At 44.5% G+C, this 21,195-nt stretch overlaps 3 protein-coding genes across 7 annotated transcripts; 2 read left to right on the forward strand and 1 right to left on the reverse strand.

Moving 5' to 3' along the window:
* Nucleotides 1-396: 396 nt before the first annotated feature.
* Nucleotides 397-10,014, reverse strand: lzts3b (leucine zipper, putative tumor suppressor family member 3b). Of its 4 annotated transcripts, none has more exons than XM_053871623.1 (8): nucleotides 9,775-10,014; nucleotides 7,350-8,175; nucleotides 6,795-7,265; nucleotides 6,551-6,718; nucleotides 6,274-6,402; nucleotides 4,444-4,635; nucleotides 4,118-4,348; nucleotides 397-3,235 (listed from the first exon to the last, which is right to left on the reverse strand). In XM_053871623.1, exons 2-8 carry the CDS (start codon nucleotides 8,136-8,138, stop codon nucleotides 2,213-2,215), a joined length of 3,003 nt encoding a protein of 1,000 aa, XP_053727598.1. In that variant the 5' UTR covers nucleotides 8,139-8,175; nucleotides 9,775-10,014; the 3' UTR covers nucleotides 397-2,212. The 4 variants fall into 4 exon arrangements, with proteins under 4 accessions (XP_053727598.1, XP_053727596.1, XP_053727597.1 ...); XM_053871621.1 differs by having other exon boundaries at nucleotides 7,350-8,300; XM_053871622.1 differs by having other exon boundaries at nucleotides 9,733-10,014.
* Nucleotides 10,015-10,637: 623 nt separating this feature from the next.
* Nucleotides 10,638-12,320, forward strand: sprb (sepiapterin reductase b). The gene is made up of 4 exons (XM_053870540.1): nucleotides 10,638-11,272; nucleotides 11,337-11,559; nucleotides 11,740-12,027; nucleotides 12,157-12,320. Exons 1-4 carry the CDS (start codon nucleotides 11,174-11,176, stop codon nucleotides 12,318-12,320), a joined length of 774 nt encoding a protein of 257 aa, XP_053726515.1. The 5' UTR covers nucleotides 10,638-11,173.
* Nucleotides 12,321-13,837: 1,517 nt separating this feature from the next.
* On the forward strand, nucleotides 13,838-21,042 carry smyd1b (SET and MYND domain containing 1b). Of its 2 annotated transcripts, XM_053871258.1 has the most exons (10): nucleotides 13,838-14,002; nucleotides 15,227-15,403; nucleotides 15,842-16,055; nucleotides 16,868-16,998; nucleotides 17,120-17,158; nucleotides 18,055-18,250; nucleotides 19,323-19,415; nucleotides 19,496-19,659; nucleotides 19,734-19,902; nucleotides 20,816-21,042. In XM_053871258.1, the coding sequence occupies exons 1-10, from the start codon at nucleotides 13,881-13,883 to the stop codon at nucleotides 20,978-20,980; spliced, it is 1,470 nt and encodes a 489-aa protein (XP_053727233.1). In that variant the 5' UTR covers nucleotides 13,838-13,880; the 3' UTR covers nucleotides 20,981-21,042. The 2 variants fall into 2 exon arrangements, with proteins under 2 accessions (XP_053727233.1, XP_053727234.1); XM_053871259.1 differs by lacking the exon at nucleotides 17,120-17,158.
* Nucleotides 21,043-21,195: the final 153 nt, after the last annotated feature.

Genomic DNA, 21,195 nt, shown 5'->3' on the forward strand with positions numbered 1-21,195 from the left:
CTCTATTTTTACATCACTTGTTTTGCGTGACATGGAGAATTTGTGCGTGGTTTTAAAATGTATCATTATGAATGATTATTAAATTGTACGCCGAGAAACGAAACAACAACGGACAAAGGTGGTGCAGAAGTAGATGTAAGGCTGACTAAATGTGAATCATTTCCACTGGGCATTTGATATTGAATGCAAAAGCCCAGACAAGTGGATCCATCCACAGCTGCACATCTGTTGCTGGGTAACACCTTCATCTGGCCCTGTGCTCTTCCTCAGCTGGATGTGTTCTGAAACCTGTGACCGGGCCCCACTGCGAATCACTCTGGACGATTTATTTCTCCAGAGAGATGCAGCAACTCAACTTACAGCCTCTGGAATCATCGCACGACTAATACGCCGATCTGAATTATTCACATTTCTTTATTAGTCTTTTGTTTTTGAACAAAAAGAGTGGTTGTAATCAAGCCAAAAACATTTCTAGTAACATAAATGTAAACATGTATAAAATCGATAACAGTTTTGACCTCTAAACAATGCAATACTTGAACTACAATTATCAACTACATCAAAAGAAAACATGTTTTTTTTCCTTTTTCTTATTTTCTTTTTCTTTTGGACAGGTTTGCTATGATTCCACCGTACGGTAGTCCGATAGTCTATCTACAGAAAACCAAAGAAAACCAAAAACAAACAGGAAAAAAAAGCACATAAAAGTAAAGTTTAATGGCACATATCTTCTCTGTCAGATCACCATAATATAATTAACAGTAATAAAGATGATAATACTATGTAATACATTAGAGATAAGTTAATATTCTTGAGCAACATCTTTGTATGCTGGCATAAACAACACATATAAAAGCCATGATATTCACATTTGAAGTCTACTGTACATCATAACTCGTATTCCTGACACGTAGTGAAGTTAGCCTTTGCTCATCTTCCTGACCCCCGTTGACAACTACATACATTATTTTCCCCAAACCAGCTCATAGTCTCTGAGATTGAAATTTTACACCAACCAATTACAAAACAAACAGAAAAACTCAATTCCCTTCATCTGCTGTATTGCAACTAGTCCCTCTATTCTTATAAGCTATTTTCCATAGGAATACACACATGCACACTTGCGCGCTGTAACACACACTCCCACACACACACACACACATGTACAATCCTTATCTATTATTTAATATCTTTCTAGCGTATCATACATTCTATAACTTTGTCTTTAAACTTTGGGGATTCAGACTGCTCTCCTGGCTGTAAATGCACAACGTGAATGACATAACCATTAACCAAATTCAGATTGTGTGCTTCATTCATATACACTGTTAAACAGCTTAAAATGAAGAGGGAAAAAAGTGAGCTACAAGTTAAAGCTCTCTCGCGACCTCCAGTGTTCGTTTTTAGTCACCGCATCTGCAGTGAAGGTGAACTAGGTTCTACCATGTTAAAACTATTCAGGTGGGGTTGATTATCCTCTAAACATCTATTTAATTATTATTTTTTATAGAAAATATAAGCTCTGTAGGACTTCAGGATATGTTTGGGTCATGCATGTCGGACCCTGTGCATAAAATGATGGGTTTAAAAATCCGTTTTTTGAGTGAGATTGTAAATTTAATTCTGCAAGGACTGAAGAAAACACTCCCGCTCTGAATTGACTGATACACGATCAAATAAAGCATTGTTTCTACTGATATTTTTTCATTTACTCCCAGCTGTTTTTATTCTCCTCTACACGCTGGAGAGAATGGAGTAAGGCGCTCTCTGGCCGTAAATGCAGGATAACATCACACACTCTGACCACTATTCTACTTTTACATAACCAGTGACACAGACTTACAATGAATAAATACCGCATTATATTCTTGTTGTAATTTCTGACAATATCCCTGATTGTCTTCTTTTCTTGCATGGGCACCAAATAAAGATTTTGTTTTTGACTGTTCACTCTTTTTACTGCCGATCCGTCTGGTGCATTTACACAGATGAATATTGAGAGATGAAGTGTGCTGACTGATAGCGTTGGTAAACTGATCGATATGGATGTATGATATTAAGGACTTGGCAGTTACTGCTTTTTTTTTTTTTTTTTTTTTTTTAGTGTGGCTGTTTATATTCTCGGTCAAACTACTAAACAGAAATGATTTCATAAATGAGAAAATGGCTGTCTGTGGGAGGCCAGGTCATGGAGTGTGTTCAGTATCCAAATCTAAATCTCTGTGGATTCTATTCTTTCCAGACGTGAAGGGCCAGCCCAGGGAGGTGCAAGCTGATGGAGAGAGGGTGGGCCTTTCTGGTCCTCACAGGGAGGGGAGAGGGTGAGAGTGATGGGACCGGGGAGGGAGGGGGGGGACTGAGGAGACAGAGCTGAAAGTGCTGGTGGTGGTGAGTTTGATGACGAGGGAGAGGTGGTGGTGATAGTGGTGGTGGTGGTAGTCGAGGTTGTGGTTGGTTTGGCTCCCAACTGGCTCATACGTTTCTCCAGCGCCTGGTTCTTCTGCAGGGTCTCCACGTAACTCAGCTGCAACTGCGCCTGGTACTTCAGCACCCGCTCCTTCTCATCCTGCCAGGTGTGTCGCTCCTGATCAAAGTTGAGCGCCTGCCGCTCTCGCTGCTGGCGCTCAAGCCGTAGAGCAGCTTGCAGTTGCTCCAGCTGCCTCCGCAGTTCCCCAGCCTCGTCCCAATGTCCTTCCTGGGCTCGCTGCACCTCCTGACACAGTTGGGCCTCGTGACGGAGTTGGGCCTCATGACGCAGCTGGGCCTCTTGGCGTAGTTGGGCCTCCTGACGGAGGTGTGCTTCTTGGCGAAGTTGGGCCTCTTGACGGATTTGGACTTCGCGGTGGAGGTGAGCCTCCTGCCGAATTTGGGCTTCTTGGCGAAGCTGAGCCTCCGGGCGCATCTGCATATCCTGCTGCATGTGGGCGTCTTGCCGCTGCTGCCACTGAGCTTCCTCTCGTTGCTGCCTCTCCTGGCGCTGAGCTTCCTGTCTCTGAGCTTTTGCTTCATCGCTCTGAAGGCTCAGCAGAGTGTCAGCTGTGGGTGTGAGGGAGTTGTTCGAGGAGTCGCTGGGGTTCCGTGGACAGTGGACCATTCCCCACGGCGGCAGCAGCCCTGCGGCAGCCAAGTTGGGACTGACGACAACTTCGGCGCCTCTGCTGACTTCACTCAGGGCTCGTTTAAGACTCAGCACCTCGGCCTCAAACACACCCAGCTTCTCTCTCAGAATGGACACCTGAAAGCATTGTTCAAGCGATGAGATATTTAGAAAAACGAAGGTTCACCGAGACACAGAGAATCCCAGTCAATTAGCAAACAATACTTGCAATATAAATCCATATTTATCTATCCACTCACTCCTTTTCCAGACTCGCAGAGAACCAAGGGAGTAGCCCACATTAAAATAATAAATAATAATAATAATTTTCATGTAATAACCTCATATTAAGTTTGATTTTTTTTGCTACTTATGGTGAAAACTCTGCAATGAGACTCGTATTGGAGAGGAATACCATTTATCGTCCATTGTTTATCATGATGGCTGGACCAATGGCTGCCCTGCGGGTCACACAGTGTCCTTGGAGTAGCTGGCGGTTGATCGAAGTCTATCTTACGGGATTTATACTGCCATCTACGGGACAACACTGAGCTGACTCAAGTTGTCCAGTCAATATTGAATTTCTTCTTTACGGATTTCAAACGGAAAGCTCAATGCAATAAAATGTTTTTCTTGTCTAGAGTTTTAGTCCCCATACATCATTTGTGAATGTGCAAGTGATGCACCTGCAAGCTCTATGAACTCCTGATGTTTTCAAAAACGTCCCTCAACCTGCAGACCCCAAAGCGATTATGCAACCCATGCACATATTATATCTATGTAAGCTGCTTACATGCTCTCGGGGCACACAAGGGAAAATTGATTTGGCCGTGGTAAAGGTTTAAATCCCAAACGTATTCAGGTCCATTACACAACAATGTGGAAAGATATTAGGTAGTTTGGGCTGGTCAGAGATCCACATACTCCAATCTACTATAGCTACTTCAAGAACTGTATTTTTCTTTATTTATTCTTAGATTTTCACCAATGCCTGTCTGCAGGTTACAGGCGTGAACTTGCCTCTGATAGTGTCCTCCTCAGCTCCGCCTCGCACTTCTCCAGCTCCAGACTCTTGGTGCTGTACGAGTCCTTCAGGCCCAGCATGGTTTCCTCCTGCTCCCTCAGTTGGGCGTTGAGCTCCTTCAGTTGGCCTCTGAGGGCCACCATCTCTCCAGCTCGCTGCGTAACTTCAGCCTGGCTTTCCCGAAGCTGCTGCTTCAGCAGAGAGATCTCTCCTGCCTTCTGACACACCTGCCACATCGTACACCGGCAGTTCAGCGAGGCCTCACAGGAGGCGGAAACACACTCGCATGCCTTTTACAGATGCAGATGGGCTCTCGCCTCACCTCCCACTTGGTCTCCTCCAGGCGAGGTAAGATGTCAGCCTGCTCCTTTCTGTAATCCAGGCACTTTCTCTCTAGCTCCTCTCTTTGGGCCAGCAGAGCCGCCATCTCCTCCTGGAGCCGTCTCTTGTCCTGGGACAGGCGGGTGATCTGAGCCTGCAGAGCAGTCTGTGACCGCTGAGCACGCCTCGTAACCTGCCAGCAGACACTCGCTTTAGTGCTACAGTCTGTATTCATCCACCCTTGTGAGGTCGGCGTGAAACTGAGTCAAAATATTTTGTCGTCACTATCAAGTTTTTGGTTGCAAAACAGAAGAAGAATCACACTGTATAATTTCTTGTCCTTTAATCATAACCATCACAACTTAAATTATATAGATTTGAGTCCAGATAATAACTTTTTATTTTCTATTTTCATCTGTTGCTTTTACATTTACTTTGCCATGTGTTTAAAAGGGACTCACTATGCTTTATATTCTTCTGTAACTGAATCGCACATAGAATCCTAATGTGGATGCAAAGAAAATTTGGCTAGCATAAATGTTGTGTACCACCAAAACAACACAGCCAAAACTAGATGCTATGAAGACTTTAAGTAAAACTGCAGCCAGTGTGTGATTGCCTGGATACAGTCAACAGGCCTGGAGGTATTTCTGAGAAAGACCAACGAACAGTGGGGTGTACGATGTGTAACGTTGAAATTACTGGAGCAAGTGCATCTGCAAACTGTTTCTCTATGCGACACTTATTACATGCTGGAAATCCTCTGTGCAAAAGCGGTTCTTGTCTGCAAACAGTGTTGGGCACGAGCTCCCGTCTCAACAGTGGGACTTTATAGAGAACATTCTCACTCGTAACAGAGACTTGCTCCTCTGATGGACCTGCAACTGACGCTATTCCTTTAGTTGCAGCAACTCTTTCCAGGGTCTGTCGACACTCATTACACTGTAAATCTGCAGCTCGGACCAATCTGGTAAAATGTAACCACTAGTTTTAAAACAAAAGCAGATGACTTTGATATGATGGAAAGGTATTACAGGGCGCCTGCATTGATTTACATTAACAATAATTTAATCCTATGTACAATAATGTGAATTAGAATAAATATAATAAGGTTTTAACAAACCATTTTATTTTTTTGTTCCCAAATATTTATTTTTATAAGTTAAGTGAAAAACTTTGATTTAAGACTGTTCTGTCTGTTGTTCTGCAACGTGATTCATTACATAACATAATTTTATACTAATTAAAATAACCTTGGTTGTTCCTATTTAAGCACTGTAAACACGAGCATAGCAGGTTCACTGTCATGATTCGCTTTTATTTTTTTTGGAGCTAACCCTTGGATATGGCACACAGCTGGAACAGATCTACAAATCATCATCAGCCCCTTCTTAAGCACCTTGGTTCCAGCAATAGATGCCAGATCGAATCAACTCATCTGGAGGTAAATGGTTTCCACGTATCATTCTCCTCGTCCGCACGCTCTCGGTGTTTTTCGGATCTCTTGGTTTTTCCATGTTGTCATTGTAGTTTCTATTCTTTGTTTGCTTCCGATCCCCACGTGTTTCCTATTTCCTCTTTTTTTAGTTTTGTCTCTCGTGAGCTTGTTTTGACGACCGTTTGTTATTTAGTTTTTCCTTGAGCAGAATTTTTTTCAGGAGGTCTGTCTTTCAAAACAGTTAGTCAGGAAAACAGTAAGTCTTGTGTGACCACTTTAACCGAAAAACAATAACAGGCAAGAGGCGAGCCATCCTTTAAAATGGGTTCCAGCATCTGAATACCCAACTCAAGACTGTACATTCATCTTCAAGACTTGATGACTCGATATCACCTGTTGCAAGCGTGACGCATAGTTCTGTCTCAGCTCATCCATCTGCCGCTCCCAGACCCGCTGCTTCTCTTCAAACACCTGAATAATCGCTGCTTCACTTTGGTCCAGGTTCCGGCGCATGTGCTGCACCTGTAGACAAACGTGATTAGCAATGGCTGCTTTTCAAACGCTGGCAGCTCACAACCCACCTCCACCACAGCTTCTGCCCCCCAAATAATTCAACAACGTTGCGAATGTAGCTAGGTGGGACGAAATGAATACATGGACTACTTCACACCTCTTGCTCTTTCTCCCACAAGCGGTCCTCCAGGTCCTGTATGATGTCGTCTGAAGAGGGAGATGGGCGCAGGGGTCCAGGTGCATCACTCAGGTGGCTGAGGCGCTGATACGATGAGGAGCTCTTGCCCGAGGAGGAGCGACCGCTGTCGGACGTGCTCAGTCCGTTCTGACGGAAGCAATGATATTAACTCACAGGAACCTGTGTATTTCTTGATGTAATGTTGTGAACCAAGCCACGGTACCTGGTAGCCCGGTTTGTCTAGCTTCTCCAGACCTGCAGCTGCACCCGCCATGCCCAAGCGGTTTATATGACTGGTGGAAGCACTGAGAGGCCCCAGAACAGCTGGGGGTCCACACCCGGAACCAGAGCCAGTGTAGGTGGGCAGGCTGGTCAGGGAGTTCCTGCCTGAGTCTGACATCCCTCCCTGGACCGCCTCATTACCGTTACCCATGCCCTCATTCCTGCCCACCCTCACTGGGCTTTCCTGGTCCAGGAGCAGGGCCTCGGGCACTTCTCCTGACTCTCCCCCGCCTCCATCCCTGCATCTCCTGCCGCCTCTGCCTTCACTGAAACCTTCGCTCCTTCCTTCCGCCTTGCCCTCACCCCCGGCTCCTCCAGCTTGGCCCACCAGGTTCTGCATGGAGTGGAAACTTTTTGGGACCACTGGTTTGAAGGCTGAGGGACGAACCAGGCCGGAGTTACTCTGCATCGCCTGGGAAATAAAAAATCACAAGTGAATAAATAAATAAATACACATAATAACCAGTCTAATGTGGCTATTTATGGAGGAGCGTACCTGCTCCAGTTTGCCAGAAACTGCCATGATCTTGGGAGGGTTGTGGTTCGGGGGGTTGTGCCCGGCTGGGTTGCTCTCACTGTCGGTCCTGGGCAGCACCATCTCCCTGTGCTGGTGCGTGTTCATGCCAACGCTGGTCTTCTCCGGCGCACCTCGTCCCACAATGTTACCACAAACATCCAAACCAGCAGCCTGCATTTCACGCTCTCTTTCTCTCTCTCGCTCCAGCCGCTCATTCTCCAACCTCTCTCTTTCCCGCTCTCTCTCTCGCTCCCTTTCTCTCTCCCTCTCCCTCTCTATCTTCTCCCTCTCTATCCTCTCTCGTTCCCTCTCTCTTGCTCTCTCCCTCTCTCGCTCCCTCTCCCTTTCCAGCCTCTCCCTTTCCACCCGTTCCCGCTCTCTCTCACGGTTCCGCTCTCTCTCCCGCTCTCTCTCCAGTCTCTCTCGGTCCCAGTCTCTGTCCCGGTCCCTGTCTCTGCCCCGCTCGCGTTGCCTCTCCCACTCCCTCCTGCCTGCTCCGTTGCCACACTCCATCTGGTTGTTGTTGCAGGCGGCTGTCATGGTGCAGTCGGTGTTGGTGGTGGAGGCTGTCTCGGTGGGTCGGTCAGTGCCAGTACAGGTCCCGGTCCCGATACTGATGCTCCCGCGCTCATCGCTAGACGCCGTTCCGTCCGATATAGTGGCCGGGTGTCGGGGCAGCCGCTCGGCGCTGCAGCTGCGGTCAGCCGGGCAACGTCGAGATAGCGGTGGCGCTCTGGGCAGAGTGGTCCTGGTGCCTACTGACTTCATGGCAAACTCTTGCTCTCCTGCCACCCCACTGCCAACACTGCCCATAGTGGGGGTCAAAGGTCAGGGATTAGAGGTTAGGAGTCAGGATTGGGGAGTGTCACAGATACATTTGGCAGTAGTGTGGGTCATCACAACCTAATGCAGGTAGTGGGGGCACACACACTAGAGGGCACAGAGAAATGACAGGCGTTATTGAAATTTCAAAAACAGAAAACTGGCTCCTGATACAGTCAGCTAGGACAGAATCCACTCTTGCTCCTGTCAGATTGGCAGATTTGGACCATTGCTAATGGGTCACTCAGACAGGCCGCCAACTCTTTATGGCTGACAACTCCCGTCCATCACTGACAGCTTTAATGACGGACAGTCGGCGTGACTAACCTTCTGAACTGATGGGTCCTTTTATTGAACCGTTTTCTATTTCTCTAAACCGTCTTCATCATCATTCACTTTGACGGTTCATGTGGATCGCTATTGGCTGAAGATTTTCACATTCCTGCCAAACACAGGTAGACTCCGGAACTCAGGTTCCCTCCCAAATCCTTGCATCTTCTTGTGTTAACTCACCCAACACACTGCCACCATCATAAATTCTGTTTTCACTGCAGTTTTCAAATACATATCATCCTCCATGCACGTTTATCCTTCTCTGATCAAAATAACTTGAAAACCTGAGAACAGTTTTCAATGAAATAGTGTTGATAATAACGTTGCGTTCTGGAATACCATCTGGATCCTGTAGGTCTGGCACAGGCTGGGCCGTCTTACCCACGCTGCAGCACAAGACTTTTCACTCTGCTTCAACTGGTTTGTGCGAGCGAGTTACTGAACACTACTGCCATCTGCTGTCCATGAGCTCATCTGAATTTTACTATGGATGATCTAAATGATATCTGAGTTGCTTCAAGGATGTGTAATTATAGAGACAAATGATGGGTGGAACAGGGCAGCTCTGACCTCCACAGCCAGCACCTGTGCAGGTGCAGTGGGCAGGCGGGTCAGTCAGTGGTAGGTCGGGCGACTGGTGTGTCAGTAAGCACAGCTAGATTAACTGCTGTTACCTCCGTTCAGATGGTGGAAAGGTAAATGTGTCAATAAGCAAGCAGAAAGGTTCAAGTTGTAGAAACAAATTAGCTGCAGATGTTCTATGAAAATACACCAACCCAGAGAAATTCCTGTTTCTATGACTGATGCCTTGAGATAACAGTCTCTGCGTCTTTGCAGGTGCTGTAGGTAGGTGGAAATGAGGAAGCCACAGTGACACAAGCATGTGAGTTATCAGGGCAGTCTCATGCAAACCCTTTTCATGGAGCGATGGAGTGAACAGTTGTAGTAGTCTGTCTGTGCGCTGCCTCCCCCCCCCCCCTTCTCCCCTCCTCCCCTCACGACTGCCTCTCTCTCCTCTGCATCTCTGGGCGGTAAAAGGGCGGCTTTAGCAGCATCCGCATCAAGCCTTGACTGCGCTTCACAGGCCCGAGACCATCAACAAACCCACTCGACTCATCGCTCCCACAATACAAAAAAAAAAAAAACGACCCACGAAAACACATCCCCGATGACATTGACGACGCTTCATGCAGCGGCTTTGATTTACCGAATGCAGCATCCTGGCGGTCCATCATCGAACGCTACTCACTCGTTTGCAGCGGGGAGGGTTGGCAAAGATGGCAGCCACGGTGAGCGCTATTGTGGCGAGGAGGAGACCTGCGCCCCGCTCGTCCTGCGCCCTGCGCTTCCTGTTCCACGATGCAGCGGTTTTTCGTCAGGGATGCTGCCTACCTTCGACCGCTGTCAGCGTCGGATGCTGATGATGGAGTCGGTCGGTTGGTACGCGCATCAGCTGAGAGCCACACACCCACCTCTGGACACGCCCCTTCCTGGCACCCATCCAGCCCCCCCCCAATACAATCCTGCTCAGATACCTGAGCAGAGAGAAAGTGCAAGAACTTCTACTTGTTCCGTCGTTTTATGTGAATTGTCTGTCCATAAATGGGTTCACGTCTTCTTCACTAGATTTCTCGGCATTGCTCTGCGTTGTCCATGTAACCATCACCTCTGCTGTTGGTTGCTTATAACGTTCCTCTTATGTTGTATGTACCCCACCGATCCCACACAGACGACCATCAAGCCGACACAGAAGAAGACAAAGCCTTGTTGAACACCCCAGACTGAGCCCAGGATTGTTGCCATTGCAACGGTGAAGGCCGACGCTCCAACAAAGTACTTTATGAAATGTTCAGACGGATGATGTCCTGCAGGTTCGGTGACTCTTGTATCTGTTAACATGTTTTGATGAGCTGCTGCTAAAAACAGTGAATTATTTACTCATCTTAGGTTGGTTATATACTCACTGCTTCACTGGCATGTGATGTCATGGGGATTCTAAAGTCTTCAAAGCAGTTAGATGACATCACTGTTGGCTCATGGGTCATCAGAAATTAATATTCACCATCTAATCCCCAGCGACTAGACAGACATCCTGACATGCCAGGAGACGCGTGTCTCACATGAGATTTTCACTTTTTTTTCCTCATCCGTCTTAAGATGGGGTTTCTGTTTTGGCCTGAAACCTCCCCCACCTCTTCCCAGGCATGTCCTGGGTCCTCCTCCTGGTTGGACATTTCCCAAGTGTTACACCAGTGAGACAGTCTCACCGGGTTACTCTCTTGGTCACCACTGAAAAAACATGGTACTCATGACTGTGGACGCTCTACAACTCCATCATTCCCTCACTTGTGGACAAGAAGATATTTGATCTTTTGCACCCGCAGATTGGTCTCTCGGAAACCTTGACAAGACATTCCACCTTGGAGTGAGACCTACGGTCTCAGATGAGATGATTCCAGTGAACAAGACAAAGATGAACTCTGAATAGGGAGCAACTTTCCTGGAAGGAGAGAGGCCTTTTGTTGGAGACCTCTCTCACATGACGGCTGTAACCCATCAGTTCTGCTTCTTCATGTGACAGAATAAAAGAAGCCTGCTCGCCGATTTAGCAGACAAACACTCCTGCTCCTGCTCCTGCTCAGACCATCATGTCGGACAATCTCTCCACAGTCAGCAAGACTTTGGGTCGATGCATCTGTGTCATCACCGGAGCGTCCAAAGGATTCGGACAAGCGCTGGCCTATGAAGTCGGTCGTAATGTTGAAGGTAAGAATAGAAAAGAAACGGGAATTTATTTGATGCTTCTTTTAGGTGTCACGTCATCTCCTGCCTGGTTCTGTCCTACTGCTGGTGGCTCGCTCTCAGACTTTGCTGCAGGAGGTGAGGGAAGAGATCCAGAGCGGTGCCGATGATCCGGTGGTTCACTGCATAGCAGCTGATCTGAGCACCAGGGAGGGTGTAGATCAAACCGTGACACTGGCGAAGAATGAGAGTTCTCGTGAGGTGGATCATGTGCTCCTGGTCAACAATGCAGGTGAGTTTGTATCTACACAAAATGCTGAAATACTTTCTTTACCCCCTGTTATAGTTCAAATCGGATGTAATTTGTTGCTCATTCATTTGTTGACTTTTACTGTCATTAATAAAACTCACCTTCTTGCCATGGTGCATCTCTGTGAGCTTCGCTTTCCTCACCTTCCCTCTCCTACTGCAGCTTCGGTGGGCCACATTTCCAGAATTGCCACTTTATCAGACATGGACCAGCTGAACTCCTATTTCGCCCTCAACGCCAGTTCTCCGTTGGCACTGACCGCAGGACTCCTGCAGGCTTTTCCTCCCAGAGCTGGACTGAGGTGGACCCTGGTGAACTGCTCGTCCGTATTTGCGCTACAGGGGCTTCCGTCTTTCGGACTTTACTGTACGGGCAAAGCGGCCAGGGAGATGATGTTCAAGGTCTTGTCCAAGGAGCAGGCTGACGTGAAGGTCCTCAACTACTCTCCAGGTACATCTGAGCAGCACATTTTGAATCATTAGAATGTTTTACAGTAGCTCTTCGGTCCCAGAAAACATCTTTGTTTGTTTGGAGCCAGCAGAAGTTTGGTCTCTTTATTCTTCTCCCCGTTTCTCCCAGGACCGATGGACACGGACATGCAAACGGAGATTCGTACTGCCACAGGTTTGCAGCATGAGCTGCTTCCATGTCAGGATTCTGCAGCCAAGCTGCTGAAGCTTCTTCTGGACAATGAGTTTTCTTCAGGAGTGTTACTTGACTTCTTTGATATAGAAAACAAATGAACTGCCTGGAGTTCCACTGATTGTTTGATGTGTGGCATAATAAAATAAAGTTCTGTTGTAGCTTCCAAATGTATTGTGATCAAACTATTTTGTATTTCCTATTTGTTGGGTTTTTCTCATCAGTCATTGGGCTCCAGCACCTGGGCCATGACTAACACACAATGAAGTGGACAGTCACGGGGCCTCATCTGGAGGGTCACGGCATAACACCGTAGACAACAACCTCACCCTGAAGATCAACAAAACAGACATCCAATTGACTCCAGGAAGCGACAGAGAACCTACTAACCACCAACAATGAACTGGTGAGGAGTCACACGATGAGAGCAAAGGTTCCCGCACAGCAGTGACCTGGAAAGATCTACTGAGGTTGGTGAGGGCTGGTGAGATCATTCTCTTCCTTTCGTCAGAGAAGTTTTCGCACCGAAGCCACCAGCATCTTTTAATACACACTTCTACAGACTGACTTCCATGTGATACTGACTACTTTCTGCACTCGAGTGTCTTGTGATGTGCCACTGCTGTGTCATATGTAAATATGTTGCATATGGTTATCAAGTGCTTTGTGACTCTTGTGAGCCTGAAAGCTGTGATACAAATAAGCAATTATTATTATGAATATTTATCATTATTATATCTCAGTCATTTTGATTCTTGCGCTGGACACACTGCTTGATTTAAGATCAAATGTTATGAACTTCTTCCTATTGACTTTGTCTTCCCTATGTAGTATAGCTGCAAACTAGTTTTCTAAAGTTCTCTCCTGATGAAATGATGCTAAAGAACATTTAAAATACATTCCACACTTAAGTCATGATCACAACTTATCTTACATTTGTTAGCATGCCATCATCTATGCAAAGAATAAATGTAATTCTACATGAAAATTATGAACCAGATGCAAAAAAAACATACAAGGAAAAAAATATGAAGAGAAGTGGAAGGAAGAAGAAGAGATGTACAACTTCAACTATTTATTAATTTTTCATTCTTTTCATGAACATGAAATGACAGCTCTCACAGTGCTCAACAGAACATGTTTGATGACGGTGCATGATGAAGATGGTAGAAAGCACTAGAAGAGGGCAGGGCCTCTTAGAACCTTCCACTCTGTGTCTGTCAATCTTCTCGCAGCTGTCTAACGTCACCACACACCCCTAACCACCAGGGCCATCTGAGGTCCTAAAAATAGTTCTGACCGGCACCTACCAACTCTTGGGTGAGGGGGACTTGACTTCACCATGTCAAAGAGACCAGTCAGTGGTTGAAAATGTATACATGCTTAAATCCTCTGGAGGTTTCAGTAATGCACAGTTTGTCAGAAGTAATTTTTCAAGAAATTATTTTCATCAAAGGTCCCCACAGACCCGGTATCTTGGTCCAAGATAGCGGCCTATTTTAGGGGCCCGGGTGTGGAATGTGCAGCTGTTAAAACGTAGCAGGGACAGATTGGTCCGGTACAACTTTCCTCAACTACCCAGAGCCCAGCCCTTTGGCCGCTGCCCACCACTCGGGTCTCTGTCCTGCAGGCCTTCTTGTTCCACTTGATTCCCAGGAACCATGGAGAACGTAGCGATATTCAGCACACCTGACAAAGGGAGGGGTCTGAAGGCCACCAAAGATTTCTGGGCTGGAGATGTGATTTTTTCTGAACCTAGTCTGGCTGCTGTGGTCTTTGACAGGTACAGTGCTCATGAGCATGGTGTGAGAGTTGCTGTGAATGAAACGGAGGTGACTAGTCAGTCTGGCTTGTGTCTGACTCTTGTTCAACGGATAACTGGATTCAATCCATTGCTTTTATAAACACCAACGTCTTCATGAATGGGCTTCCAAATATTAACTTGTAAACTTGGAAACAACAAAATATGTGTGTGTGTAAGTTCTTTTCCATCCTCATCTGAAGAACTTGCAGAAGCCTTTGGGAACAAAATGACATTCAAAGTCAGTCACTAGGGTGCTGGAAAACTTTCTTTTAAAGGTTAATATACAGGATATCCAGGCCTTGAACGACAAACCATCCATCATGTTTGAGGTCCTAAACCAACATCTGGGTTGGTTTCATCTAGACACTCTGGATGTGAAAAAGTCTTGCGTTGCAAACTCACCAAGGCAACATCTGTATTAACTGCTGGGTATAAGTCATGACTGTGTTATTAACTGGCAGCAACCCAAATTGCTCTCTAGGGATTACAATACTGTTGGTGCCACTCACACAGGTAGACGGAGATAAAAAATATGTTTTACCATTGTGAAACATTGTTTTCTATTCTGACATTTTAATGTATTTCTGATATTTCTAATGTTCGCTGCTTTGCCAACCCATCTGCCTCTGGTGTTCTCCATTTTTCTTACATTGATGGAAGCTCTGACTGAGGTACTATGGAATCATTACCCAGGACAATTGGAAAGCTGGATTTAGAGAACAAGGGTACAGTAGTTCCACCTTCAAGTCACTCCTGTTTGGTGGCACCGTATTTATTGAGGCACGTGAGAACTCACGGGTGCACACAGTGTTCGTCACAGAGGTGCCACAGGCTACGTTCTGAACTAACTAAGTGAGGACAGGCGACAGGTGGAGCAATAGATCTGACCGAAACAAACAGGACCAAAATACAACTGAACAAACCAGACAAAAGGAGACAGGTGGCGAGAGACGAGGAACTGCAGTGTCGTGTGAAAAAGAAAATGTTTTAAGTTTTCTGACATTTTCAGCAGGAGAACTGGACAATTAGGGAACAATAGTAACACCATTTTTTTTTTTGTTCCACAGCTAGTTGCTAACCGCTGAACAAATGAAATTCCCTTTGTTCAGAGGTGGAGGCACTTCACCTTTCTTCTGTTTGAAAACATAAAACATGCAACAGGTGACTGGTTGTTTTGTTGACCTCGTTGTTGTTTTTCTTTAGTCTTGCAGAGAATGTGTGTCACAGCTGTTTCCGGAGACAAGACAAACTCCAGAGGTGCGGTCAGTGCAAATTTGCCCACTATTGTGACAGAACCTGCCAGCGGGCGGGATGGGCCGAACACAAGTTGGAATGTGCCGCCATTAAGACGTTTGGTAAAGCACCCAATGAGAACATACGGTGAGCGGACGCATGTCACGATCCATTCATCAATCACCACAGGACACCACTGAATTTGTTTAGTAGAAAAGATGAAAGAATTTGAATTCAGGAACTCAGGAAATGTTGATGGTGGTAGAAGGAAAGTTGAAAAACAATACAATGAAGGTGGAAATAAATGACATGGCAGAGGTCTCTGAGAGCTTTTCTAGTTTACAGAAGGAAGGACTCTCACGTCAACTTCTATTCTAGAGATAAAAACTGTGTTTACTACTTTGTTGCCACTTTATTTTATGTGAATACTTAACTTAAGTTGTGAGCTGTGACGCTCAGACTCAGTCCTCTGGGTGAAAATAGTTATCTAAACATACTCTTCATATATAGGCTGCATTTAAATGAGGCCAAGGCCAAAATAATTTCATCTGTGTTTTTGAATAAATGAGTATGTTTCATGTCCAGTTTGGTGGCTCGCATCTTGTGGCGCGTGGACAAGGAGGGCAGTGTGGTGTCTGACATGCAGCTGACCACGCTGGACGAGCTGGAGGATCACATCGATGACATGCAGGAGGACGATCTCAAGGACTTCAAAGTTGACATCCACAACTTTCTGGACTACTGGCCGCGTACCTGCAAGCAGCACACCATAGAAGACATCTCACACATCTTCGGAGTGGTATGTTTCTTTCCTCACACATCTTTATAATAAATAAAACACACAATTAAAATATTGCAATAAATGTAAATAATATAAATATTAGGGGTGGGATTCGATTTAAAAAGATGAACTAGATTAATTTTAAATCTAGTTAATCTAGATTAATTCATCTCAATTAATCATAGTTTAATCGTATTAGAATATTTGCCACAAGAAGCCACATTTTTCTATTTGGATGAATGTGGTATATTACTGAATCAAATGATGGACCCATACATACATTTAAACAACAAAATATTGTTTATTTTGCATCAGTTTGACAATAGCACAATAAATCAAGATGGTGACTATATTCAAGTTTTTATATCACCGTATTTAAACTAAAGCTCTTTTAATGTATAAGAATTAATATTTGTATAAGAATTTCAATTTTGTAGGAATTTCAAGTGCATTCAGAGTAGTGGAAACCCTGGCCGTTGTGTAGAGAAAAACCTCTCTGAACAAAAGCAAACAGATGCTTTTGTTTGCTTTTGTTCAGGGATTCCTCCATGTTTGTTGTTGTTGTTCTCATCCTAGCTGCCACGTGTCTTGTGCATCAGTGTCATCAGTGGACCAGGAACTCCTGCACTTACAAAGCTTCCCTGTTGTCTGGAGAGCAAACTGTTACATTACATTGAATTAAATTTTTCTGTTGGAATTAATTGAGGTCCCACCACTAGTAAATATGTGAATACGTTTAATAAAATAATAAATTTAATAATTTTAGAAAGCAAATAGAGAGAGTTTAGTGTCTTTTTGAAAGGTGACCATATGAACCACTTCTCCTCCAGATCAACTGCAATGGCTTCACTCTCAGCGACCAGAGAGGCCTCCAAGCTGTGGGCGTGGGTCTATTTCCTAATCTGTGTTTGATCAATCATGACTGTTGGCCCAATTGCACCGTCATCCTCAATCACGGCAAGTAAGTCACCTGGTTCCTTTATTGCGGTTTCTAAAGATAGCCGGTTTATTGGTGTTCACGGAGGTGGGTGAGTGTGAAGTTGTGCTGGTATAAAAAAAAATGCTCCCTGTTTGTCTTTCAGTCAGTCAGCTGTGAACACAATGTTTCACTCCCAACGGAGGTGCGTTACCTCTTAAGAGCGTGTCATCAAACAGTAGTTATTCGTCTCTGACACTCTGACATCTTTCTAACTCTTCCTCTCACCGTCGCACACCAGTCATTAGTCTGAGCCTGACCTCTTACTAATGTTTGGTTTCATCATTTCCATGACCTCACTGAGCCAGTGCGGGCGTCTCACCTCTCACTTCACGCTGTCATGTCCACGTCATGACAAGTGAACTTGCAGTGTCACTTTGCTTGAGTGCAGTGAGAATCATTCACCTTTTTTGTTCCCAAAATACACGCTTTATAATAATCTCTATCATCACGCAATTCTAATTATTGAAATGACTGTCTAAAACTGTTTGTTCATATCACTGTTTTATAGCTCATTCCATCTTAATTTCACTCACTGAACACACAAAGAGGACACACCAGTTGAAATCAAAATATATAGTAAAGGCTTAGATTAAAAAAACAATAAACAATAAAAAAACCAAGAAGTATTTATCATTATTTATTTCAGCATGTCCAGGGAGCTGTCAAATATATATTTTTACGAAGGTGGCTTAAATATATAGAGACCAATAACACTAAAAACAAATAAAATACACCTTTGTGTATTTGTTTAAAGAGTAGGTAAATCAATGCAAATACACTTGGATAAAAAGAACAATAACCATTCCAGTTATGGCCACAAATCTGCTCCTGCATCATAACAAACATGGCACTGACTCTGAGGAGAGGAAGGACAAACCAAAGGGAGACTTCAAGGCAAAAACGTATGCTTAGTTTTGACTTAAATAAAATGTTTTCATTTTATAAGCTATGTCACTACTTTTCCAGCAACCGTCGGAGCAATCGAAATACTGTGGTTATTTTCCTCAAAATGAGTTCAACTTGTTTTTTCCCTTTCAGAATCGAGCTACGTTCTCTCGGAAAGATCGCAGAAGGCGAAGAGTTGACTGTCGCCTATGTGGACTACATGAACTTGTCTGAGGAGCGACGGAGACTTCTGAAGACCCAATACTTCTTTGACTGCACGTGTGAACACTGCAAGGGCCAAACCAAAGATGACCTGAAGATGGCGGGAAGAGAGACTGAAGGAGTCAAGGTTTGTTTTTACCTACTGGCCCCGCAGACTGTTGAGCTGCTGTTTGGTGCTTCCACATGAGGAGCGGGATAAAAGGGCAGATGGGAAACATGAGGAGCAGAGGTGTGCCGACTATTTTGGGTGAAGATTAAATACCAATGGGTTCAGTTTTTAGTGAGTCGGGGGAGGACTTCTGCATTCAATGAGTACATTCTCCAATCATTATATATGTTAGATTTAATGTTACATAATAACTTCAATACAAATTAATATTAAATAGAAGTAGATATTTAATAACAAAGATATGATGTGTCGACATATGATGTGTTAACAACTCTGATCTAGAATTCGGAGAGTAGTATGTCACTTACACTAAATACATCTAACTGTTTATTGACTCTAACTGAGGGACACTCGGACACAGTAATGGACAGCTCAATGTGGTTCAGAAAGTCCGTTTGATGTGTCTGATGTGTCCCCCTGAGTCAGAGAAACTCTGTCTAATACAGAATTCCAATGAGGTTAGACTCGACCTGTGTTCCAATGAGGAACCTCTGGCCACTGAATCAGGCTGAAGACTGTCGTCCAGCTCTTCTCCTGCCACACTTGGTCAGTGCTGTAGCTGGTAAACTTTCAAGCAATGACCAGTGACAAAGCATCGACCGAACTTGCTGAAGAGGTCCAGGGTTCATTTTTGACAGTTGCATATCTCAAGTCAACTGACAGAACAGAACAGAATGAACCCATTTACAACACAGCTCCCTGATAAGATTACAGCTCTCCATGCTGAAGAATGTAAAAACGTTCATTTTAAGGACGGTAAACCTCGATAAAGCAGGCAGTTTGATGTGACCTGGACGTTTCATGGTACAATATAACCTTTAGATTAGGGAACATTTATTACCCTAAATAAAATACTTGTGCATTTGCAGTATATTATACAGTTATTAATCATTAAGTGTCAACTAGTGTCTTGTTAAAACTGACTAGATTTGACCCTGGAGTTGTCACTTGAAGTTCACTCTAGACAACACCATAGCTACCAAGTATTAAGTGGAAATAAACAAGCAATTCCCCAATTTGGTTCATTCAGCCCACAGAAGAGCAGGTGAAAGAGGCCACGGATTTCTGCTTTCAAATGCTGGAAAAGATGGACCAGTCTCGCTTAAAGGGGGATTACCACGAGGTACAGTGGATATTTTGTCAGATATAATTCATGGGCTGCTGAATGCCGCTTCCCTTAATGCTTTTAATATATTGCTCCAGGTGGTGAAAATCTGCAGGGAGGCCATCGAGAAGACAGAGCCGGTCCTGGCTGACACACACATCTACCTGTTGAGGATGTTCAGCACTCTGAGCGAGGTCCAGGCCTACCTGCAGTACTTCGACGACGCAGCCGATTATGCCCGAAAAATGGTGGACGGCTACACGTAAGAGACAAACCTGGCATGTGGAAGACCTGGAATTAGGTTACGTTTTTGAAATGTCGACTGCCTCCTTGCAGGAAGTTGTACCATCCAAACAACGCAGCACTGGGCATGGCAGCGATGAGAGCAGGAGTCACTCACTGGCAGGCTGGGCAGATCGAGGTCGGACACGCCATGATCTGTAAGGCCTACGGTATTCTCATGGTGACCCACGGAGCCACTCACCCCATCACCAAGGACCTGGAGGTAAATCTTAAAACAATGTCTTATTTTTTTGCTAATCCCAACACTATCAAAAAAAAAAAAAAAGGGATCTTATGAAAATAGTTTCTTGACCTGACTATTTATTTATTTTGGCTTTGTCGTGGTGTGAAATATGAAAACATATGAAATAATCTAAAATAAATCAAAGTAAGCTGCAGTGAAAAGTTAAGGTGCTAAGTAGAACAGGAAGTGTTCCATTGAGAAATGAAATTTCTTCATTTTTATGAAGATCAGTCTTGTTGTCTCAGTGGGAGTTGGCAGACCGAAAAAAAAGTTGACTTCATATTTGCTTAAACAGTTCTCATGCCCCTCTGCTACTCCTGAATATTTATTTATTTATTTATTATTTTTGGGGTCGGAGCAACTTCGCATAAAACATTGAAGAAGTGAAGCATTTTAATTTCCACGAGAATTTAATAAATGTTGCAAATGTTGAAAATATTGGAAATAAAAATCTCACTATGGACAAGATGGTTGAAATTTAAATTTAGCATATAATTGTTATTAACAATATTTTAGAATAATTATAGTTTCACCGCCTCTTGTATTTAACTATCAAGTGCATGATAAAGAAATTCATGAATTCATTTTAGTGTTGCTGCTGTCTGTCACATCATTAATTGCTGTGATGTTGTAATGAAGTTGAAGTATTGTATTGTGTGATTTCTCATTTTCATGGTAATACAACGCGCCTCTTAAGTAGCGTACTGCACACAAACACATTCACGCTCCAGCGTCACGACTGGCTGTTTCAGTTCGGTGGAAACGCTCTGCTGCCCTACTGTGGCCAAAGTTGGAATTATTCCTGCAAGTTCCCTGCTGATGTACCTCATGTATTAGTTTCTTGACTTTGTAAAAGGCTGGTGGAGACTCACGCTGTAGTGTCCGTCCACAGGCCATGCGCATGCAGACAGAGATGGAACTGAGAATGTTCAAGCAGAACGAGTACGTGTACCACAGCATGAGAGAGGCGGCCCTGAAGAACAAGCCCATGGCCATGATGCATGAACCCAAGTCTGTGGAGGATGGCATCAAGAATCTTTTCCATCGGCGGAAGTGATTTGTAGCCAAACAGTATAGCCGAAATCGTTTACTGTAAACGGTGTGATCTGAGTGTTTGCACCCTCCCCAGTCACATGGTCATTTCCTCGATGTTTTGTAGCTTGATGTTTCATTAAAAATGTGCTCCACCACTTGTGATGATTTGAACTGGGATGAATCCGATCAAAGAGCCAGGACAAAAATATATATTTTATTGTTTACACCTGAATTTCT

Source organism: Synchiropus splendidus, chromosome 7 (genome assembly GCF_027744825.2).
Source record: "Synchiropus splendidus isolate RoL2022-P1 chromosome 7, RoL_Sspl_1.0, whole genome shotgun sequence".
Lineage (NCBI taxonomy): Eukaryota > Metazoa > Chordata > Actinopteri > Syngnathiformes > Callionymidae > Synchiropus > Synchiropus splendidus.